This window comes from Balaenoptera acutorostrata, chromosome 18, assembly GCF_949987535.1.
Source record: "Balaenoptera acutorostrata chromosome 18, mBalAcu1.1, whole genome shotgun sequence".
NCBI lineage: Eukaryota > Metazoa > Chordata > Mammalia > Artiodactyla > Balaenopteridae > Balaenoptera > Balaenoptera acutorostrata.
Genome location: NC_080081.1, coordinates 61900096 through 61920401, shown reverse-complemented (window position 1 = coordinate 61920401; position 20306 = coordinate 61900096). Strand labels below are relative to the sequence as shown.

The following is a 20306-nucleotide window of genomic DNA, read 5'->3' as shown; positions in this document are numbered from 1 at the left end:
AAGCTGTCCTTTCACTTATGGCTATATCACAGTTTATATTAAAAGGCCAAAGGATAACATTGTTTCGGGGGAAAAGTTCTTCGTATGCAATGCCATGCATGTTAGATTTCTGCCCGGCTTATATCCTATAAAATCGAATAAATGCAAGCCTCCTTCTGGGGCTCAAAGGACTATGAGCTGATGATAGACATAATTATCTGCCAACTATAGCAGCTGCCATAAAAGCAGCTAGACATTCTGGAATGATGCTTTTCCAATGAAATGACAAAAGCCAGACCAAACAAAAGACTGACACGGTCATTCTGGGTTGAAATCTGTTATTCCATCTGGCTGTTCTACTTTTGGCAAATCATTTGAACGTTGAACCTGTGTCATTAAAAAGTCAGTGTGAGGGCTTCCCTGGTGGCGCAGTGGTTGAGAATCTGCTTGCCAGTGCAGGGGACACGGGTTCAAGCCCTGGTCTGGGAAGATCCCACATGCTGCGGAGCAACTAGGCCCGTGAGCCACAATTACTGAGCCTGCGCGTCTGGAGCCTGTGCTCCGCAACAAGAGAGGCCGCGATAGTGAGAGGCCCGCGCACCGCGATGAAGAGTGGCCCCCACTTGCCACAACTAGAGAAAGCCCTCACACAGAAACGAAGACCCAACACAGCCATAAATAAGTAAATAAATAAGTAAATAAATAAAATTTTAAAAAAAGTCAGTGTGAAAGCAGCCAGCTTTACTCCATAGGAACAGCTAATAACACCAGCTGTGGAGCATTTTACCAAAACCCACTCGGGCCGAAGTAAGTGTAGTAAAGTGGAGGAAATTATTGCACGTTATCAAGCTGTGATGCATTTTACTAAAATCTACTAAGGCCAAGAGAAGTGCAGTGTAATACAAGAAATCACTGCAAATTAATAAAGAGAGAGTGTGGTTGGTCCAGAAGACCTTGGTCCCCAGGTAGGCAGGTCACCCCTTTAGCACGCATCACTCATTATTTCGGCCTCTGGATTAGAAAGGTACAGCAGTGAGGGGAAAGCAGGGAAACCGTAGGGAGAAGTGATCTGAGCTCCTTGATGGAGGGACCACCAGAAGAAAAGCTGGCACAGACTGGGGGAGAGGAACTGTGTAAGAGCTTGCCGCATCATACGCGCACCTCGCCCTTCCGGGTTAGGCATCTCCAAATTCACAAGACTCTGGGGACCAGAACCCTGGAGAAGGTGGGGGTTTCCCACGGCGGAATCCCCGGGGAAAGGGAGGAGATGGACCCAGCGGGAGAGCCAGTGTCCAGTCCTAGGGGTCCGATCGGAGCCGAGAGAGAGTCGGCGAGAAAGGGGCGGGGGCGGCAGGGGGCGGCAGGGGGCAGCGGAGAGGAGGGGCGAGGCGCCGTCGCCCGGCCCCCTCCCCTCCCCTCGGGCGCGCACCCCTCCTCTTTCCCTCCCCGGTCGGTCACCCGAGCGCGTCCCGCCGAGGCCGGGCTGCTTCGAGGGGAGGCGCCAACTCATCGCGGCGGCGGGCCCCCACCGAGCAGTAACGGCGACCTGGGAGGCGGAGCGGATGTGGCTCGGGCCTGCGTTGTGGTAAGAACATAGGGGATGGCGTAGGAGGTCGGGGGGGGGGCGCCAGGCTAGAAGCTGGCCGCTCTCAGACACCCCCCCCCACCCCCGCAAGCGGCGAGCCGCCTCTCCCCACACCGCCCCCGCCGCCCGAGCTCCGGGCGAGGTATTGGCGAGGAGTAGCCCCTGGGGCGACAACCCCGCCCGAGCCGCGAGCCCAGGCGTCTCCGCGCGTGCGCAGGTCCTCTGGCTAGGGCTGGGAGGGAGGCTCTGGGGCGACACCCTCCCCCAGGCCTAGGGCCGAGGTGTCGCCGCGCGTGCGCAAAGCCGCTGGCGGGGCCTGGGCGCGCGGCTCCGGGATTGTACCCTGACCCAGGCCGCGGGCCGAGGCGACGCTGCGCATGCGTGAGTCGGCTGCCGGAAGTGGCGCGCCGTGGCGAGGGTTGCGTGTGGCGTCGCACCAGGGCTGTTGCCTTCCTAGAGGCTTCTCCTCCTTCGGCCAGCGCTGGGGAGGCACCTGCCTCGGAGTTCCTTTCCCACTCTCCGCCCCCCGTTAGGCTGCAGTTTTTATTTATGTCGCCTAGACCCTCGGCTCCCGTCCCGTGTATCTATCTCTATTCACCCAGCTTCCGGCCCCGAACCGGCTCGCTAAACTCATTATTATGCCTTCGACATTTGGTCCTGATGTCGAGGGATAGCGCAGAAAGTTTGACTAAGCTCGGCGAAGCTGTTTTGGAACTGCTGTGGAGAGATGGGGAGAAATCACCACAAATCTTTATTTTAAACCGGAAGATACTGCCCTGCTCAGTCCCTGAAATAGGGATTTTCAGACGCTGAAAACTTTCCAAGTGCTCTGCCCTGGCCGAGAAAGAGCTTCCTGCCTGAGTTGGAAGGCTAGTTCAGAGTGAACTTTTTGCTTTTGTTCTTTGGGAAATTACATAATAAGTCGGAACAGTTGGAGCCCAGGACTGTAACAAAATGCATGTCGTAGAGCTGCCTGATGCCGCGCTTGGCGACTTAATTGGAACGACGCTCTTTCCCCCAGACTGGGAAGTGACAGTCCCTGTTTAATGTTTATTGAGCCTCCTGGCTTTGCACCCTTCTAGTACTACGTTCCTGCTTGGCTTTACACCTTCCTGGGCAGTGGTACTTAGTTAAGTAAGTTTCGTGACTCCTGGGGATGTTCTTGCAATGGTTTTTAACAATGTCATTACTGTGTGCCTTGTAATCTTATATGATGTGATGATACGGACATTTGGAGGCTAGAATAGAAGAAGCCCTTAACTATCAGAGAATCTGAGTACTCAGAGGTGAAATGTAATCTCTCTTTCCCAGGGCACTAGGCAATATACACGTTATTAAGTAGTAGGTAAAGGCAGGTGGAATGCTATATTCTTGCACACCCCACTCCTTCCACGCAGGCCTTAACTGCTGTTACTGGGTTTAGCAAGCCGGCCTCCACCCTTAGGCCTGTGCATTTACTATTTTCTCCATGCTCAAAGCTCACTTTCCCCCTCCACCCAAATCTGCCTGGCACCCGACTTCATTCAGATCTCAAATTACTTGCCATCACTTCAGAGGTGACTGCCTCATCTAAAATAGCCCCTTCTCTCACTCTCCATCTCCTTATCCTGCTCTATTTGGCTTTGTAGCACTTATCACTATCTGATACTATGGATTTGTATGTGTACGTGCTGTCTCCCCCATAATGGCAGCTCAGTAGATATTTGTTAACTGTATAAATGAAATTGGTATTTGGCTCCAGAAATACTTTGAAATGAAGTCGCAATGTGCATTCATTCAATCATTCAAAAAACATTCACTGAGTGACCACTTTGTATCAGGTTGTGTCTAGGTGTTTAGAGTATGTCAGTGAACAAAATAAAGATCTCGTCCCTCTGGAGCTTACATTCTAGCAAAGAATGATTAACAGTAAACATATTTAATTATTGGGTTAGAAAATTATAAGTGCCATAAAATAATGAAAAAAGGAGAGCAGAGAAAGGGGACTGAGTACAGGTGTGCGTTGCAATTTTAAACAGCATGGTGATGGTGGGTCTAAAGGATAAACTGAAGGTGATGTTCATGATGGAGAACTGGTTTTTAGAATTCAGTATCTTTCTGGGAGAACTTTGTTTGTTTGTTTTACCATTCTCTGCTATGTGTTTCATGGGGCCCCATAGCATGTCCATTGTGACAAATGTAACTGTCCTTTGCAGTATATAGGTGAAAAAATATTTTTTCCAAAAAGAGTTCACTTTATTCAGGATTTTAGTTTAATGCAGCAAATCAAATGAAGAGACTGGGCTCTTGAATGGAAAAGACTAGCCAAACGAATACTACAGATGGGTTGGAGAAAAAATGTATATTTTCTATATGTTTTACTGTACTTTGCAGTTGCTTCTTAATGTCCCTCTGACTGTGAATGACTAGGTGAAGTTGTTTTCTAAGAGTGGTTGTTGATTTTCTTTATTTGGAACTGTGTTGAAGATTCACCTGGTGATGTCATGCTTTAAGGTACTAAACTGTTGCTCTTTGAGATTTCTGAATGAACCAGACAAGCCTAGCCAAATTGCACTCTGTAATTAAAGGACGCTTAGTGAAAGAGGCTGATAGAGAGGAACAGTTTTAGAAAGTGAAGTGTTTTTCCCTTTGGGTCCTTTACTTAAGTGGATTACAAACACTGTGTTTAAATATCAAAAGCTATTAATCTAAAACTATAAATGTAGAGTACCCATGGGATTTGCTTATGACTTTAGGAGTTTGTCATATTTAATTTTGGTTTTATCACGTGGTTAAAGTGAAATTAAAATGCCCCTAAGATGCTGTTACTTTTGAGGTTTACTGGAGTTGACTTATACTATAAATCAAAATTGACCAGGAAAGAGATATGAGAATCTCTTTGGAAGAGAATGGAGTTATGGAATGGAATGATCAGGGTGGCATCAGGGACTCCTGTTCAAGGCTGAAAATGGAGGACTAAATGAGGATACTTACTTAAAAGGAGCAAATAGCTTGCCTCCCTGAAAGGGATATTCATAGTGTCCTTCAATGGAAGGCTGATATGTTCCTTCTCGCTTTCATTATCCAGAAGGAACATGTGTCTAATTCACACAGTGATCTCATCTTAACGTGAAAGTCTCCAGGGAATTTAAGGTGTAATAGTTTCTTTCAGCATGACTGTGACACTGGGGTGTGTCTTCTATGTGTCTTCAGCCTTGCTAATCTAACCTGAGCTCATATCTATTGGGTTGGCCAAAAAGTTCGTTTGGGTGTTCCTGTAACATCCTATGGAAAAACCCGAACGAACTTTTTGGCCAACCCAATAGTACCTCTGTCTCCCCTTGCAAGACATTGACAAGTACCAGTATGTGAGTAAATCATGAAGTGTGACCCCATTATAATATGTTCTGTATTACGCTGAATGTATTTGATTGAACAGTTTGAATCATAAATGGAAGTGAGCCAAGGCCAAGAGGGGCTACCATGTTGAACGGATATTTACATTGTGGGGCAGAGATGGTTAACAGTATTCTATTTAATAGGCATGTTAAGGGCTTAAAAAAAAATTGTATTAGATATATAAGGATCTAAAATTCAAATGGATTTACAAATGTCTCAAGTATCAGTTCATTTTAGCTAGTATAACAATCTAAAAATATTTGTATAGTTTACATTATTTTTCATATTTGAAAGTGACACTTTTGCTGTGCTTGGCCGAAAAGACCAACTTTAATGAGCTCAGTAATATTTTCAAACTAAATGCAACTTTGGTTTGGATTGAAGGTCTACTTCATCACTCTTGGCGAAGTTTGGAAACCTTTGTACAGTGAAATCATTAAAATAGCAACTATGTTTCTGTGTTCCATGAGTCAGTTTGCTGTTTATCATACACATATGGCAGTACCATTCCCACTGAGGTTGTTGCTTTAGGTTTAGTTCGGCTTTTAGTTTTTTAGTTTTGTCCATCCTGTTTATAATTGTCCCACTTTAGCTAGCAGCTGTGTAGGGTATCTTACTGTTATTTGTCATTGACTCACGGCAGCTCATTCAAGTGGAGGTAGATTATGCCTGTCATCCTTTTTTGCAAGTGGTAATTGGGATCATGTTTAATTATTTTATATTACATTTATACATATTTATATTATTTCTAGCTTTCTGATGACATACCATTTAATGACTCAGCTAAGCATATAGGTGGGAACCATCATTATCCCACTGACATGTACTTGGTCTGGAGCTCGTTAACACACTGATACTGTAAACTGTATCCTGGTGTCCTAAAAGACGTTGGTTTTCCTTCATGCCTTGTTTCTTTGATTATAAAAGCATCATCAACTGTGTTGCCCAGATGGGAGAATTTGTTGAAAGCATTGAGTTCTGTATTGCAAGAAAACTTTTCTATACATTATGTGTCTCAAGCATAGCTTTAGATTTGACCTCATACTGTTAAGTTGAATTTTAAAACATACATGACACTGGACTTTCTCTGCAAAAATTCTTCTTGTTTTTTCCTTCTGGGATCACTTCTAGAAAACAGATACCAGCATTTAGAAGCTTCTAGTTAATTGCAAGATAACAATTTCCATGGAAAATGCCTTCTCTCAGATACAGTGTATCTAGTTTATTAGCTCTTGAGGCCCCTGCATACTACTGGGTTGGGGTAATACTGACACAGGCAGCTACCAGCTGGATATCCTTTTGCTCCAAGTTACTTCTATTTTTTTTTTTTTTTTATGTATTTGCTTTCAATTTAGTGCCCATTGCAGGCACTAAGTCAATATTTGTTGATTGAATTAGGCAAATGAATGTCCTATAATCAGTTTAACTCATTTAGGTCAGAAGTATTATCAAGTAATACGACACATTGTCATATTAGCAGACACACTGATTAATACTGATTACTTTACCATTAATAACATGTAGAGACTGCTTATTATATGCTTTGTACAAGGAAATGAATTATTTGTTCTTCAAGAGGATTAGGGATGGGTATGTTTATCTTGTTCAGTTACTGAAAGACTGTCGTCTTGTCCACTGATCTTCAACTGTGTAGTTATTAAGAGTATAGGGAAAACTCTCAAAATACAATATGTACAGAAAGGAATTATCTGTCTCAAACAGGGATAATATGGAAATAAATTACTGAACTCTACAAGTTTAGAAAAACATTCAAAATAGGAAATGTCATGCAAACGATTACTTTAGTTGATATATGTTTGGTTCTGAAAATTACTCTTGTGGGAAGTCCCTGGCGGTCCAGTGGTTAGGAGTCTGTGCTTCCACTTCAGGGGGCATGGGTTCAATCTCTGGTCAGAGAGCTAAGATCCCGCATGCTGCATGGCATGGCCAAAAAAAAAAAATCCTCTGAAGGCAGAGGTCAGTGTCAGGAGCTTCTGGCCGAAGAAGGTACCTATTCTCCCATTTCTTTTTATATTGATTGTAAGGCAAATATCAGTACAGTAAGATTCTATAATAACATAGTTCTTTTTATTACATTTAAACAAAATGAGGAAATGCATAAGAAACTACTTTTCAAAACACAAGGCACTTTTTTTTTTTAATTAATTAATTAATTTATTTTTGGCTGTGTTGGGTCTTTGTTTCTGTGCGAGGGCTTTCTCCAGTTGCGGCGAGCGGGGGCCACTCTTCATCGCGGTGCGGGGGCCACTCTTCATCGCGGTGCGCGGGCCTCTCACTGTCGCGGCCTCTCTTGTTGCGGAGCACAGGCTCCAGACACACAGCCTCAGTAGCTGCGGCTCACGGGCCTAGTTGCTCCGCAGCATGTGGGATCTTCCCAGACCAGGGCTCGAACCCGTGTCCCCTGCATTAGCAGGCAGATTCTCAACCACTGGGCCACCAGGGAAGCCCCAAGGCACTTTTTAATGTGTGTAATTAAGTATATATATGAACCAAGTTATGTATCCCAAAACACATGTAAGGAAAAAAAACAAAGCAACATACAGTACGTATCATATGGGATGATCTTATGCCATGACACTGTCACTGGGAAGAAGAGCTTCCCAATACAAATGCCAGCCTCTGCCCTGGGTCTCCCTCCTGTGCAGAAAAGGGGGAAATCTGTAAGCAGATTAAGACAAGAAGTAAAAAACACATTCTGATACACTTCTTTCTATTTCATATTTTTCTTCCATGGCATTTAAGATACTGTACTTTTTCTATGTTATTGAGTTATTATCTTCCTATGGTGTTGGTAAAATTTTATTTTACCGACGGTGAAAGAAATTGTGGTTTATGAGTTGTCATTATCAAGCCTCTATTGAATTCCTATGTTCGCAGTAAAGGCAGTATTAGAATGGTGGTATTCTTATTCTACAATTTTGTTTTCCTTAATATTGGGTAACCTTATCCTCCCATACTCAGATGATTAACTTAAGCTTAAAATCTTGACAACTGTCTTGTCAATTGGAAAAGCCAAATCACACCAATTCATTGATAGAATTACATGGCAAATTTTGCCTTTGGCATTACCTCTGTCAAAACTTTCTTATGAAACATTTCCATCAAAGTCCAGCCATGTGTATGTCAGTATCCATTACACATTAAAATAGTATTGTTTTCTGCATGTTTTAAAATTTTATCGAATAGTGTATCATATGCATCATTCTATGACTTAGTGATTTTTGATCAGAATTGTTTTGGAGACTTACCTGTGTTGATTCTAGATAATTTATTTTAATTGCTGTGTGGTATACACATTCCACAGTTTATAAATTCCGTTGATGGAGCCTGTTGATCAATTCTATCCACTATTTCTAGTGTTTTGCTATTGCAAACAATTTTGTATATGCACTAGAGCTCATCTAGGCCAGTGTTTTCTAAACTACAAGACATGACTTATTAATGATATTGAAATTATCTTAGTGGGCTGAAACCAACATTGAAAAAATGAAATAGAAAAGGACAAAATAGGGTAGGGTAGAATAGAATAATGTAAAGTAGAAGAAAATAGGAAAGAGGATATCCCTTAGCATCTCATATAGGAAGGGTAAGAATAATTTTGTGACACTCTTGTTTCAGGTACATATATGTATCAAAAAAGATTGAAAGACACTGCTCTGGCCTAAATATTGTTGAGTTGCTCTAAAAGTGATTGTACCAGTTTACATTCCTTCTAGCTATATGAGTGTGCCTTTTGATTTTCATCCTCACAAACACTATGTATTATCCCCATTAATTTTGCCGATCTGATTGGTGAGATCTATCTGATGGTGATTACATTTCCATGATAAATTCCATGGATATGTTTGTTAATTTCTTCTGTGAATTGCCTGTGTATCCTTTGTCCATTTCTAAATTGGATTGTCTTTTTTGTTCTAATTTTTAGGTGTTCTTTATATATTATGGATACTAATTAGGTATCAGTTATATATGTTGAAAATATCTTCTCCCATTCTGTGGCATGTTTTTCCCTTTGTTCATGTTGTCTTTTATTTTGCCAAAGTTTTCATCTTTAATGTAGTAAAATTTACCAGTTTTTCCTTTGTGGTTTATGCTTGTGTGTCTCATTTAAGAAATCTTGCCCTGCCCTGAGGTCATAAAGATGTTTTCTATACTTTCTTCCAAAATTTTGAAAATTTTGTGTTTTTCCCTTTCCAAATGGTTTCCCTTGCATTTTTTTATGTTGAAATACTGTAGATTAAACGTTAAGTGGTTTTTTGTAAGTTTCAGCATCCAAGTTGTCGAAGCCCTTTCCCAAAACTTATAAAATACAACATCTGAAAGTTATATTTTATAATATTAATTCTTTTTATAATTGAGCACCTCTGCTGCTGACTTTCTAACAGTAAATAGAGCTGATACAATTTTTAAACTGTATTTTTATCAGATAAATACTGGCTTGTTAAAGTTTCAAGATGGTATATTCTTTTCCTTTTCTTTTGTTCTCTAATAGAATTTATTTATGTATTTCCATTTTCAGTCACATTAAACCTTACCCTAGATGACAACTTCACAAGGATCTAGAACGAACAGGGTTAAAGATGACTGAATACTGGGCTCCAGAAATTTAGAAACAATCAGGTACAAACATTTTTGGTGGGAATGTTCCCAACCAGTCAGTATAAAATAAAACCATCTGGAATGTACACAGGAAAACTTAAAATATCCCTGCATTACAGGGGAGGGTCCAAGAGCAAGGACTTTGGAATTAGTCCTGGCTCTGACCCTGACTGACTGGTGACTGTTAGTCAAAGTATTGAAATATTTCCATTAAACAGAGGCAATGATTATACCTGTTTCTTTTGGCTATTGTAAAGATTAAATGAGATGATATAAGGCACTTAGTGCTTGGCACAGGGTAACTGTTTATTTTAACTTATTATTGTTGCTTTTATTTAGAATTCATGTTTATCACATCATGGATGTGGTATTCTATATGCATATTATGGATTTTTAAGACGTATATGTTGATATATTACTATAACATTGCTATAATAACAACCTGGTGATATCACATAGATAACAGGATGAGATAACTATAATCCTCACATATATTCCGCAAACTATATTCCTCAAGTAGTGCAAACTGGGAAAGCTAGTTTTCTCTATTTTATTTGTATCACATTGGAATAATGTTTAAAAAAAGCCAACCAGGGAATTCCCTGGCGGTCCAGTGGTTAGAACGCCGTGATTTCACTGCCGAGGTTGCATGTTCAATCCCTGGTCAGGGAACTAAGATCCCCACAAGCCAGCCGCGCAGCACAGCCAAAAAGGAGAAAAAAAAAAAAAAAAGCCAACCATTTTCCACAGTGCTACAGATTTTGACATCATTTTTTTCACAGTACTGTATAATAGTAATTAATCATGAATAATTTTTAAATCTTCAAGGACATTCTGACTGACAAAAATGAAATGATGTTAATATTATATTTAGTGTTAATTGAATTTTACTGAATGATATTTCTTTGAATATGGTAATTTTCATATGCCATACATGTAATTATGTCTTAACCTGATTAGTCAAATAAACGGAATGACCTGCTTTTCACCATTCTAATTTTTAAAGAGTTACTCTACTTGAAACTGATCAAAGACACTGAAAAGAGCTATTTATTTTTCTCCTTAAAAACCCAAGATATGCAGGTGTTAAAAAATTTCTATTAGCTGATATAGAGTGCTTTCCAGGATACATTGTTAGGTGGAAAAAAAAAAAAAAACCTTGCAAAAGGGTATGTAAAGTATGCTATTTTTTGTACAAGAAAGAATTGGGGAATAAACACACATACATATGTCTGCTTATTTTTGCAAAAAGAAACAGAAGAAGAAACCAGAAACCAGTGAAATTGGTTACCTACAATGGTAGAGGGATGGGGTGGGGAAACGAAACAAAACAAACCGCAGGATTACTGTTCAGTGATCTCAGCATATCAGCAAGATTTCCCTTCTGCTAGGGACACAAAGGGGTCCTAAAGTCCAGCGAGGGGCAGTCACTTCTCTAATTAGATCCCTTTTCCTTCTCTTGTTTGTTTCCTTTTTTGCCTTTGAATTCCCTTCCTCTACTCTTCTACTTTCTCTTCTCTTCCTCTTTCTTCTCTTCCCTCTCTTATCTTTTTATTTTTTATTCCAGTAAACTTGGGGCAGGTATGGAAAAGGTATTTCCAGTTAAGATGAGGCAAAAAAGAGAAGAATCCCCAATATAGGCTGTCTGCAATCTACAAAAAGCTGTATTCAGAAGATGCTTTCAACGAATATCTTGTGTTCTACTCTGAGCCAGGTGTTGTGGTAGTTATAGCAATGAATGAGTCATGGTCCTCTCTCTTAAAGAGCTTGAAAATGAATAGAGACGACAGATGATATAGGAATAACTGCCACATGAAATTATTTTTCCATGTTGGCAACCAGATCAAGTTTTAGAAATTTGTAAGTGAGAAGAGTCTAAGTGATCCTTTTCACAACAAGCATATCTTTTCCAAACATTAGAAATAATGATTGGTATTAATTGCCATAGTTTGAGTAATAATTATTCTGAGTATATTATTTATTATTCCTTATATGCTGAGAGACCTTTTACAGCTGAAGAAAACAGAATTTTACCCGTATCCTCAAGTGAATATAAATCATCGATAAGGAACACTGTTAAGACTTAGCCTTGTTTTGGTTATTGTTTTTATCTATTGCAAGGCTCTAACTGCTTGTAGGTAGTATTAGATAAAATGTTCTCATGTTAGGCACTTGAAATATGGGTTGTATTTGAGTAAATAGAAGCCAACCTAATGAATCAGAATATCAATACTATTAAACATGATTTCATTAAATTGCTTCTGAGGGGAGAGAATATTTATTCATATTTATTTTTAGTGATAACTGTGTAATGATTTAACCACAGTCCAGACATACTGCCTATTATCTGATAGGGCTGCTTCTGTTGTTACTTGTATGTGGTAGAAGGTAGTCGTGGAGCTGGTTTATTAAGGCAAGCACATTCAGTGCTATAGCTACATACTTGATGGCTGTTGTTTCAGATTTTTTGTTAAGGCAACAAGTCACATTTGTTCATTCATTCTTTCATCCTTTTATCCTTTTCATTCATTACCCCCCTCCCTCCCCCTTAGCAAATCATACACTCTTCAGTAGAGCTGAGAATTGATAAGTCTACTCTTCACAGTGATTTGGAACTTTCCAGTCCCAGGGGAAATTTGACCAAGGTCTAAAATTTATTTTTTCTTATCTATAGGAAGTCAACTCTGAAATGAAAATTTTCTACTCATTCCCTAATAGATTTAAGAATATAGGTTTATCCTGGGATGATTTATCCACACCTCAGCAGGAGGATTCTCATAGGAGAACAACAGTTAAAACATCTTTTGGGTTTTACAGCTGTTAACTCCCATGCCCCAAACTTAATTCCCTTATTTTCCCTTCACCATATTTGAGCTTAGCTTATTTTCTCTGTTAATTAGAAGTAAAGTAACTTTAACCTGCCCAGTTTCACTCGACATGTGGGATATTGATTTTACCACATACTTTTTCCCCAAGGACTGCACAGGACCATGGAAGACCATATGGAAGAAGAACTTTTCCTTCTCTATGGAAAAAGTGGCAAGGTTAGAAAAATCATGCCCTTGGAGCATATATTTTCTGTCACATAAAACATACTTCATCAAACCTCTATTGGTCATCCGATAGGAAGATCAGTGAGATAGTGTCTGTCTTTGAGGGGCTCTCGGTATAGTGACTAAGATGCTGGCCGGTCACTGCTATGGGTGTAGAGAATGCCAGAGGGACCAGCACGGGACTCTGGGGATCGTCTGAGGAGTAGAGAAAGGGTTCCCAGAGGCGGTGACGTCTGAGCTGGATGAGGAGTCACACCACCCCTACTTTCACAGAAAATGCTGTCCTGCAAAAGGGTCTGAGTTGAACGATGTTTGCTCCACTGCCAGAGATTTAAAAAAATTACAAAATACTTAATCTTAGATGACATGTTCTTAATTCATCGCAGATATTCTTTATTTCGTTTCCATCACATCTGAATATTACAGTCAGCCAGCTTAGGTCCGGTCAGTGTCCAATTGATGTTAAAAGTTTCACATCTTTCAGCATGCACATCGATCTCTTATCTTCTGTTGATTTTATTAAATTTACAAAATATCTGCTCTTCACTGTTGACAGCTTCATATTAACTGCCACCATTAACTTTCATTTTTCTGTTTTCCACTTTTTAAAAAATAAAATATGGTCAAAATCCAGTAAAAGATGTAAATCATCATCACAGCCAGCGTCGTGTACAAAAACAGCACAGCTTCTGAACCTGAACCATAGTATTGCCGCGTGCTGACTTGAAGTGCTCATTTGTGAGCTCCTGTAGGAAAGTAGCTTACAAAAGCAATGTATAGAACCTGAAAGGCTTATAGAATGTTCATAGAAAATTTCATTATTTTTTTCTGGGAACAGATTTTGTAAAATAAAAGACTCATGGAATTAGCAAAGAAATTACTGTATTACATGGTGTTATGCTGCCAGGAAATTCTCAAAACGTGAGGTGTTGGCTGTTGTTCTTTAAGAATTTTTTTTTTTTGGCTAGGCATGCCCAACATGTGATTTTAATTCTGTTTTTATATGCGGTATTTTAAATTGAATTGTGACAACTTAATAGTTGTCCATAGTTAAATGAAGTATCATAATCCACTTGGTTCTTCATATGGATGGAGAAGCAGAGTTAATACAGGGAGCACACACTCAAAGGAATGATACAATGCATTTTGGTCTCTAACTTTATGGAGATGTATTTCCTTAATTATGTTTTCCTTGAGCTAATATTAAAATTTTACTGCTTTGCATTTCCCAAACAGATGCCAGTGAAAGATGAGAGAGGTGGCTTGGATGTGAGCAAAGTAGCGAAGGTAAGCTGGCCTGGGGTTAATTCTCACCTATGCTGGTGACAAGTGCAGGAAGGAGGCTCCAAGCTAGGATGCAAATTCCGGGGACGCGATCTTGATGACGTATGTTGCCAAGCTCTCGCTCCCTGGTAGTGCTTTTTTCCCCTACAGTTTTTTTATTGCCCACTCTTGGCTCCTACTCAGCCAGTCCCTTACTTAATAGTTGGGCCCAGAGGTAGTTGGGTGCCTTCTGCAGAGACGCCTGCTGTCATGCAGGCTGGCTGTGGTGTGATTGAGGCTCCTAAAGTGTGTGCATCCTTATGTTATGCACACTCTTACTATATACAATGTATATATATACAGAGTATACATATATGCTATATATGTACATATGTATACAGTATGTACAATGTGTATAACTATATATGCTCAAGATTATGCCAGACAGAAGAATGTATTTTTCTTCTGTGAGAGAAGATACTCAATTCCTGGAGACTGATACTAAATATTTACTTCAAAAAAGTATAAACATGTGCATTTCATAAATGAAGTCATTGGTTCCCTATGAAGAAGTTTCCCCGCAGACTTAGAAACATGAATTTTTGAAGTAAAAATCTCTACCTTCTGGCAGAGATTTAAAAAGCAATGTATTCACACCTGTTGTATTTACGTTATATTGTAATTATTTGTTTTCTATTAAATTGTGAGCTCCATGAAGGAAGACAACCCACGGTGGGCATTACTGCCCTGTTCATGAAGGACTTCATGAGCACAACAGCCAAAGCCCTACAAATGCAAGCAAACACTAGGCCTGCCAGGAGTTAGCATTTTTTGTGTGAACTTTTTACTCAGCAACAGATGATTTGTGGAAAGAAATCTGGCTTACCCACTGAGCAGCTGGTGATCTTGGAGTATTTCTCGGTCTCTCTGGCCCTCAGGTTCCTCATATGTAAAATGAGGATAGCAATGTGTATGTCCTACACTTGGGAAGATTAGAAATAATATGGAAGAACTCTTTTAACTAGCACGTTAGCACGTCTACATGAAATGTTTGATGCCACATCCCAAACATTGTTCTTTCTGAAAATTATAGACTTAAATAGGAAAAAAATATTAAAATGAACACCTCACAGAAAATAAGATTCCTTCATAATATAAGGAGGTGGGTAATTTAAAGTAGAAGCTTAGACTAAAATGTAACAGAACAAGATTCTGTCATTAGCCCCACAGTGGCCTTAGGTGCTGCTCAAAAGATAATAGAAGACATCATTCTCCAGACAGGGTCTTACAGTTCGGTGCTGTCATGGGGGGAAGTGGCCAGATTTGGTATTAGGGGAGCTTCCCCTGGTTCAGGGTATGCCACTCACTGAGGGTGATGCTGTTAGCAGTGACAAACTGCTTCCCCTCTGTGTTAGTTTCTTAGTATTAGTTTCTGCCCTGATGAAGTACCACAAACCAGGTGGTTTAAAACAACAGAAATCAGGAATGGGATTAGTATTAGTTTCTGCCCTGATGAAGTACCACAAACCAGGTGGTTTAAAACCACAGAAATCTATTCTCTGACAGTTCTGGAGGCCAGAAGTCTGAAATCAAGGTGTCAGCAGGGCCATGCTCTCTGAAGGCTTGAGGGAAGAAGCCTGCAGCTTCTTGCGGGCTCCCAGCATCCTTGGTGTTCCGGGACATATAGCTGCATCACTCCAGTCTCTGCCTCCATCTTCACTGTGTGTCATCACATAGTTAGTTAACTTTACATGTCAGCCTGAGTGGGCCCCTGGTGCCCAGGTTAAACATCGTCTCTGGGTGTGTCTGTGAGGGTGGTTCCAGATGAGAACAGCACTGGAACTGGTGGACTCAGTAAATGGGTGGCTCTTCCTGGTGTGGGTGGGCATCATCCAATCTGTTGAGAACCTGAATGGAACAAAAGGCAGAGGAAGGAAGAATCCATCCCTTTTTTCCTGCTTCGTTGATTTACCTGGGACATCTCATTTCATCCTCTGCCCTCAGACTGGGATTTACATCATTGTCTCCTCTGGTTCTCAGGCCTTTGGATTCGGATTGAATTATTCCACCAGCTTTCCCGGGTCTCCAGTTTACAAATGCAGACATAGGACTTCTGAGCCTCCTAATCTTGTGAGCCAAGTCCTATGAATGAATGAATGAATGAATGGATAAATAAATAATTTTTTCCCCTGACTCCTAAGGTGGAAAGCACAAATATCCTTTCTAAAATAAGTAGCTAGGGGCTTCCCTGGTGGCGCAGTGGTTGAGAATCTGCCTGCCGGTGCAGGGGACGTGGGTTCGAGCCCCGGTCTGGGAAGATCCCACATGCCGCGGAGCAACTAAGCCCGTGCGCCACAACTACTGAGCCTGCACGTCTGGAGCCTGTGCTCCGCAACAAGAGAGGCTGCGACAGTGAGAGGCCCGTGCACCGTGATGAAGAGTGGCCCCTGCTCGCCGCAACTAGAGAAAGCCCTCGCACAGAAATGAAGACCCAACACAGCCATAAATAAATAAATAAATAATTAAAAAAAAAAAAAGTAGCTAGTCTGATCTGCTCTCTACTAGACATATATCTGGTAAGACTGATTTCATATCTGATGGGAAAGGTAGGGCGTAGAAAATCCTTTGCTCCCTTAAATTAAGCTAGAGTTTGGTGATTATTGAGGGAAATGGCTAGACATGCCATTTGATAGGCATGTTGGCTATTTATGCATTTTATTATAATCTTAAAAATTTTTGGAAGTTGAAAAGTATGTAAGTAAAAATGTTTCCAGTGTAGCAAATAAGTAAAAGCTCTCTTTAAAACAACTTTATTGGGACTTCCCTGGTGGTGCAGTGGTTAAGAATCTGCCTGCCAATGCAGGGGACACAGGTTCGATCCTGGGTCCAGGAAGATCCCACATGCTGTGGAGCAACTAAGCCCATGTGCCACAACTACTGAGCCTGCACTCTAGAGCCCGTGAGCCACACTACGGGGCCTGCGTGCCACAACTACTGAAGCCCACGTGCATAGAGCCCAAGCTCTGCAACAAGAGAAGCCAACGCAATAAGAAGCCCACGCACTGCAACGAAGAGTAGCCCCTGCTTGCTGTGCACAGCAACGAAGACCCAATGCAGCCATAAAAAAATAAATAAATAAATAAAAACAGCTTTATCATGTCCACGTTGAATGCTCTTATGGGAGTGCAGATGTTCATGATCTTAATGCATCCTGTTGTGGATTTGATTGTATCCCCCCCAAGTTCATATGTTGAAATCCTAACCCCCAAAGGTGATGGTATTAGAAGGTGGGGCCTTCAAGAATTGTTTAAGTCCTGAGGGGAGAAACCTCATGAATGGGATTAGTGCTTTATAAAAGGGGCTCCAGAGAGACCCTGAGCCCTTTGCAGCACGAGAGGACACAGTGAGAAGACTCCGGCTCTGAACCAGGAAGGGCACCTTCATCAGAACATGATGATGTTGGCACCTTGATCTCGGACTTCCCAGCCTCCAGAACTATAAAAAATAAATTTTTGTTGTTTATAATCCACCCAGTCTATGGTGTTTTGGTTTAGCAAATTGACTAAGATACCCCTTTATTTTCGAAGGTGACCTTTTTTGGAAATGGGGTCACTGCAGATGTAAATCGTTCAGTTAAGATGAGGTCATGAGGGTGACCTAATCCAGCATGACTGGGATCCTTATAAAAAAGGGGAAATTTAGACACAGAGACAGACGCATGTGAGGGAAGACGATGTGAGAGACACAGGGAGAATTTGGCCGTCTGCAAGCCGAGGGGAGAGGCCTGACAGATCTTCCCCTTACAACCCTTAGGAGGAACCAGACCAGGTGATACCTTGACTCTGAACTTCTAGCCTCCAGAACTGTGAGAAGATAAAGTTCTGTTGTTTAAGCCACTCAATTTGTGGTACTTTGTTACAGCAGTCGTAGCAAACGAATACATGTACTTTCTGGGTGTTTTCGTCCTACCAATCCCCAAACCTGAGTGGGGGGATGAGGGAACCCACCAGTTGCTCAAACTGAATGGTCAGAACTGACCTGTGAACTGAAACCTTCTGGGACTTTTTCCTTGGTGTCACCTTTGGCATTGTTCTTTCCCAAGGACTTGTTTTGCTAAGACTTAGGCAGCAGATGAAACAGCAGTCTTCTCACTTTTTTCCTGCTTTCACAAGCAGCTTAGTTTCCAGAGCTACATTTAAGACATAACAGACACTGAAAGTGCTTGCCAGACATTCACCTCCCCAAAGTTCAGCCTTGGATGATTCCTGTGTCCTTGAGGAAAATTAATAGGTGAGATCTGATTCCATCCAGGACCTCTGGCTCTTGGTTGCAGTGAGAGTGGTCCTGAAGCAGTCAAGCTTGTAAAGGCAGTTCCCAAAATTGGGTTTGTTCCTCCTCAAACCAATGCTAACTCTTCTACAGAAATGAAGGGGGCAAAGAAAATGTATTTTTTATTATTAGTCAATATATATATATATTTATTTTATTTACTTATTTTTTTAATTCTTTTTCAGCCAGTACAGGCTACTGTGTCATCTTTGAAGATGTTAGATGTGGGAAAGTGGCCAATTTTCTCCCTTTGTTCTGAGGAAGAACTGCAGTTAGTTCGTCAGGCCTGTGTCTTTGGCAGCGCTGGCAATGAAGTTTTATATACTACAGTAAATGATGAGGTAATGTTGAAGAAAAAATTATATTTTCAGTAACGGATTTGCTGAATTGAAGATCTTGGGGGAACTAAGGAGTTAAGGAAGGAATTAAGGTAAAAAAAAATGCACGGAGAGTAGATTCTTATTTATTAAATAATGAAGCAGTTTTCCTAGGGGAACTGTGCCTGTTTGAATGTACAGGTTTGTCAGAAATAGAACTGCTTGAACTAACTTTGGTTTTTCCCACAGATTTTTGTGCTTGGCACAAACTGCTGTGGCTGTTTGGGATTAGGTGATGTCCAGAGCACCATTGAACCTCGGAGACTGGAGTCTTTAAGTGGCAAAAAAATTGCCTGCCTCAGCTATGGGAGTGGTCCACATGTTGTCCTTGCAACAGCAGGTAACCTAGGAACACAGGGTGGAATTTTAGCCATTGCTTTCTTTGTGGAGAAACAAGACTAGGACCACCCCTTACACTGAGAACCTACTTTTTGATTGGCTTTCTGACTCTGCCCTGGGAACTTGACTGTGCTTTGGACAATATGAAATATCAATATCAATATCAAAGTAAGATAATGTAGCAGATGGAATCTAGCAGTCATTGGCACTTTGGGTGTAAGAATGACAGTGCGATAAGCCCAGTAAACTCCTTTTGTTTATATGTGTAATTATTTTGCATTAGAATGCTGAACTCACTCAGGACTTTTTGAACTTGAGATTCTTGATCTATGAACAGAGCGATGAAAGCTAGGTTCCAAGATCCCCTCTAACTCTTGGCGTTCTGTGATCCTGACTTTAAACAGTGACTGATGGCTCTAGTTGGTATTAGTAGTATAAGGAATTAAATATTCTCATGGCTATTTCATACATTCAGACTGATAAGACAACATAATTAAAACATACCTTAGAGTTTCCCTCAAGCTGGGTATTCATTTTATTAGTGTTCTTTAAATGGAAAATAAATTTTATAAATACTCTCGTATATTTATTTCACATTTTAAAAATAAGTTTTAGGGATTTTTGGTTGCCAGTAGTAGCAGGCTGGATTATTCACACCATTTCTGCACTGAAAACAAATACAAATTCTAGATAAAATATTTTTAAAAATTTTCTAAAAGCATCAGAACACTGATAAAGCAGAAAGGAATTATTAGACCAAATATATTTAAGAGAAAGTATGAACTAAGAAGTTAGAGGGGACCTTGAAGCTAATTTTGCCTTAAAGCCATCTGCCTATGCACTTAAACAGTGTTGTGGTCTGATGTACTTATGAGGTGAAGGGGTCACAAGTCAAAGACCTCACATGTTAGGCTGGGACCACAAAGGGCTACACTCTTAGGGCAAGGATGAGTCATTTCTTTCATCTCTAAGGGACTCAACAGAAGAATTCCTTGGCTCTGAGCAAAGCAAGGAGAAAGAAAAGAAAGAAAACCTCTCCCTGAGGTGTTGTATCCATGGATTTGTATTCCAATTCACCTTAGATTGGATGGTCCAAGAAATCTCAAGCCTTGGATTTATTAAAGAGGTACCTTTAAAGTGCCTTAAGAACATGAGAGAAGTTAATGCAAATTCTTTCTAGATGAAAGTACCTTCATTCTAGGCCTGAAGGAATATAATGCCATCAAAAAATAATTTTTCAATGGCAGTTAGTAGCACATAGTCAAAGACAACCAGGTACAAGGAAACAAGGCACCCTGAATAAGAACCTGCAAAAAAGACAGCGAAAAAACAACTACTAAATATCAGATATTAGAATTACCAGACACCACTTATAAGATGGCT

General features: G+C 40.7%; 1 protein-coding gene across 7 annotated transcripts in view; it reads left to right on the top strand.

The window, feature by feature from the left end:
* The first annotated feature begins 1341 nt into the window (after positions 1-1341).
* The window catches only part of RCBTB2 (RCC1 and BTB domain containing protein 2), a 38808-nt gene continuing 19843 nt past the window's right edge, over positions 1342-20306 (top strand). Inside the window, exons 1-6 of one of the 7 annotated variants that reach the window (XM_057532831.1) lie at positions 1427-1564; positions 9483-9583; positions 12539-12606; positions 13852-13902; positions 18393-18548; positions 18774-18924. In XM_057532831.1, coding sequence (XP_057388814.1) covers positions 12553-12606; positions 13852-13902; positions 18393-18548; positions 18774-18924 — 412 coding nt within the window. In that variant the 5' untranslated portion in view covers positions 1427-1564; positions 9483-9583; positions 12539-12552. Of the gene's footprint in view, positions 1565-1995; positions 2699-9482; positions 9584-12538; positions 12607-13851; positions 13903-18392; positions 18549-18773; positions 18925-20306 lie in introns of those variants that run through there. The other 6 variants (XM_007186848.2, XM_057532832.1, XM_057532834.1 and 3 more) reach the window with 6 other exon arrangements.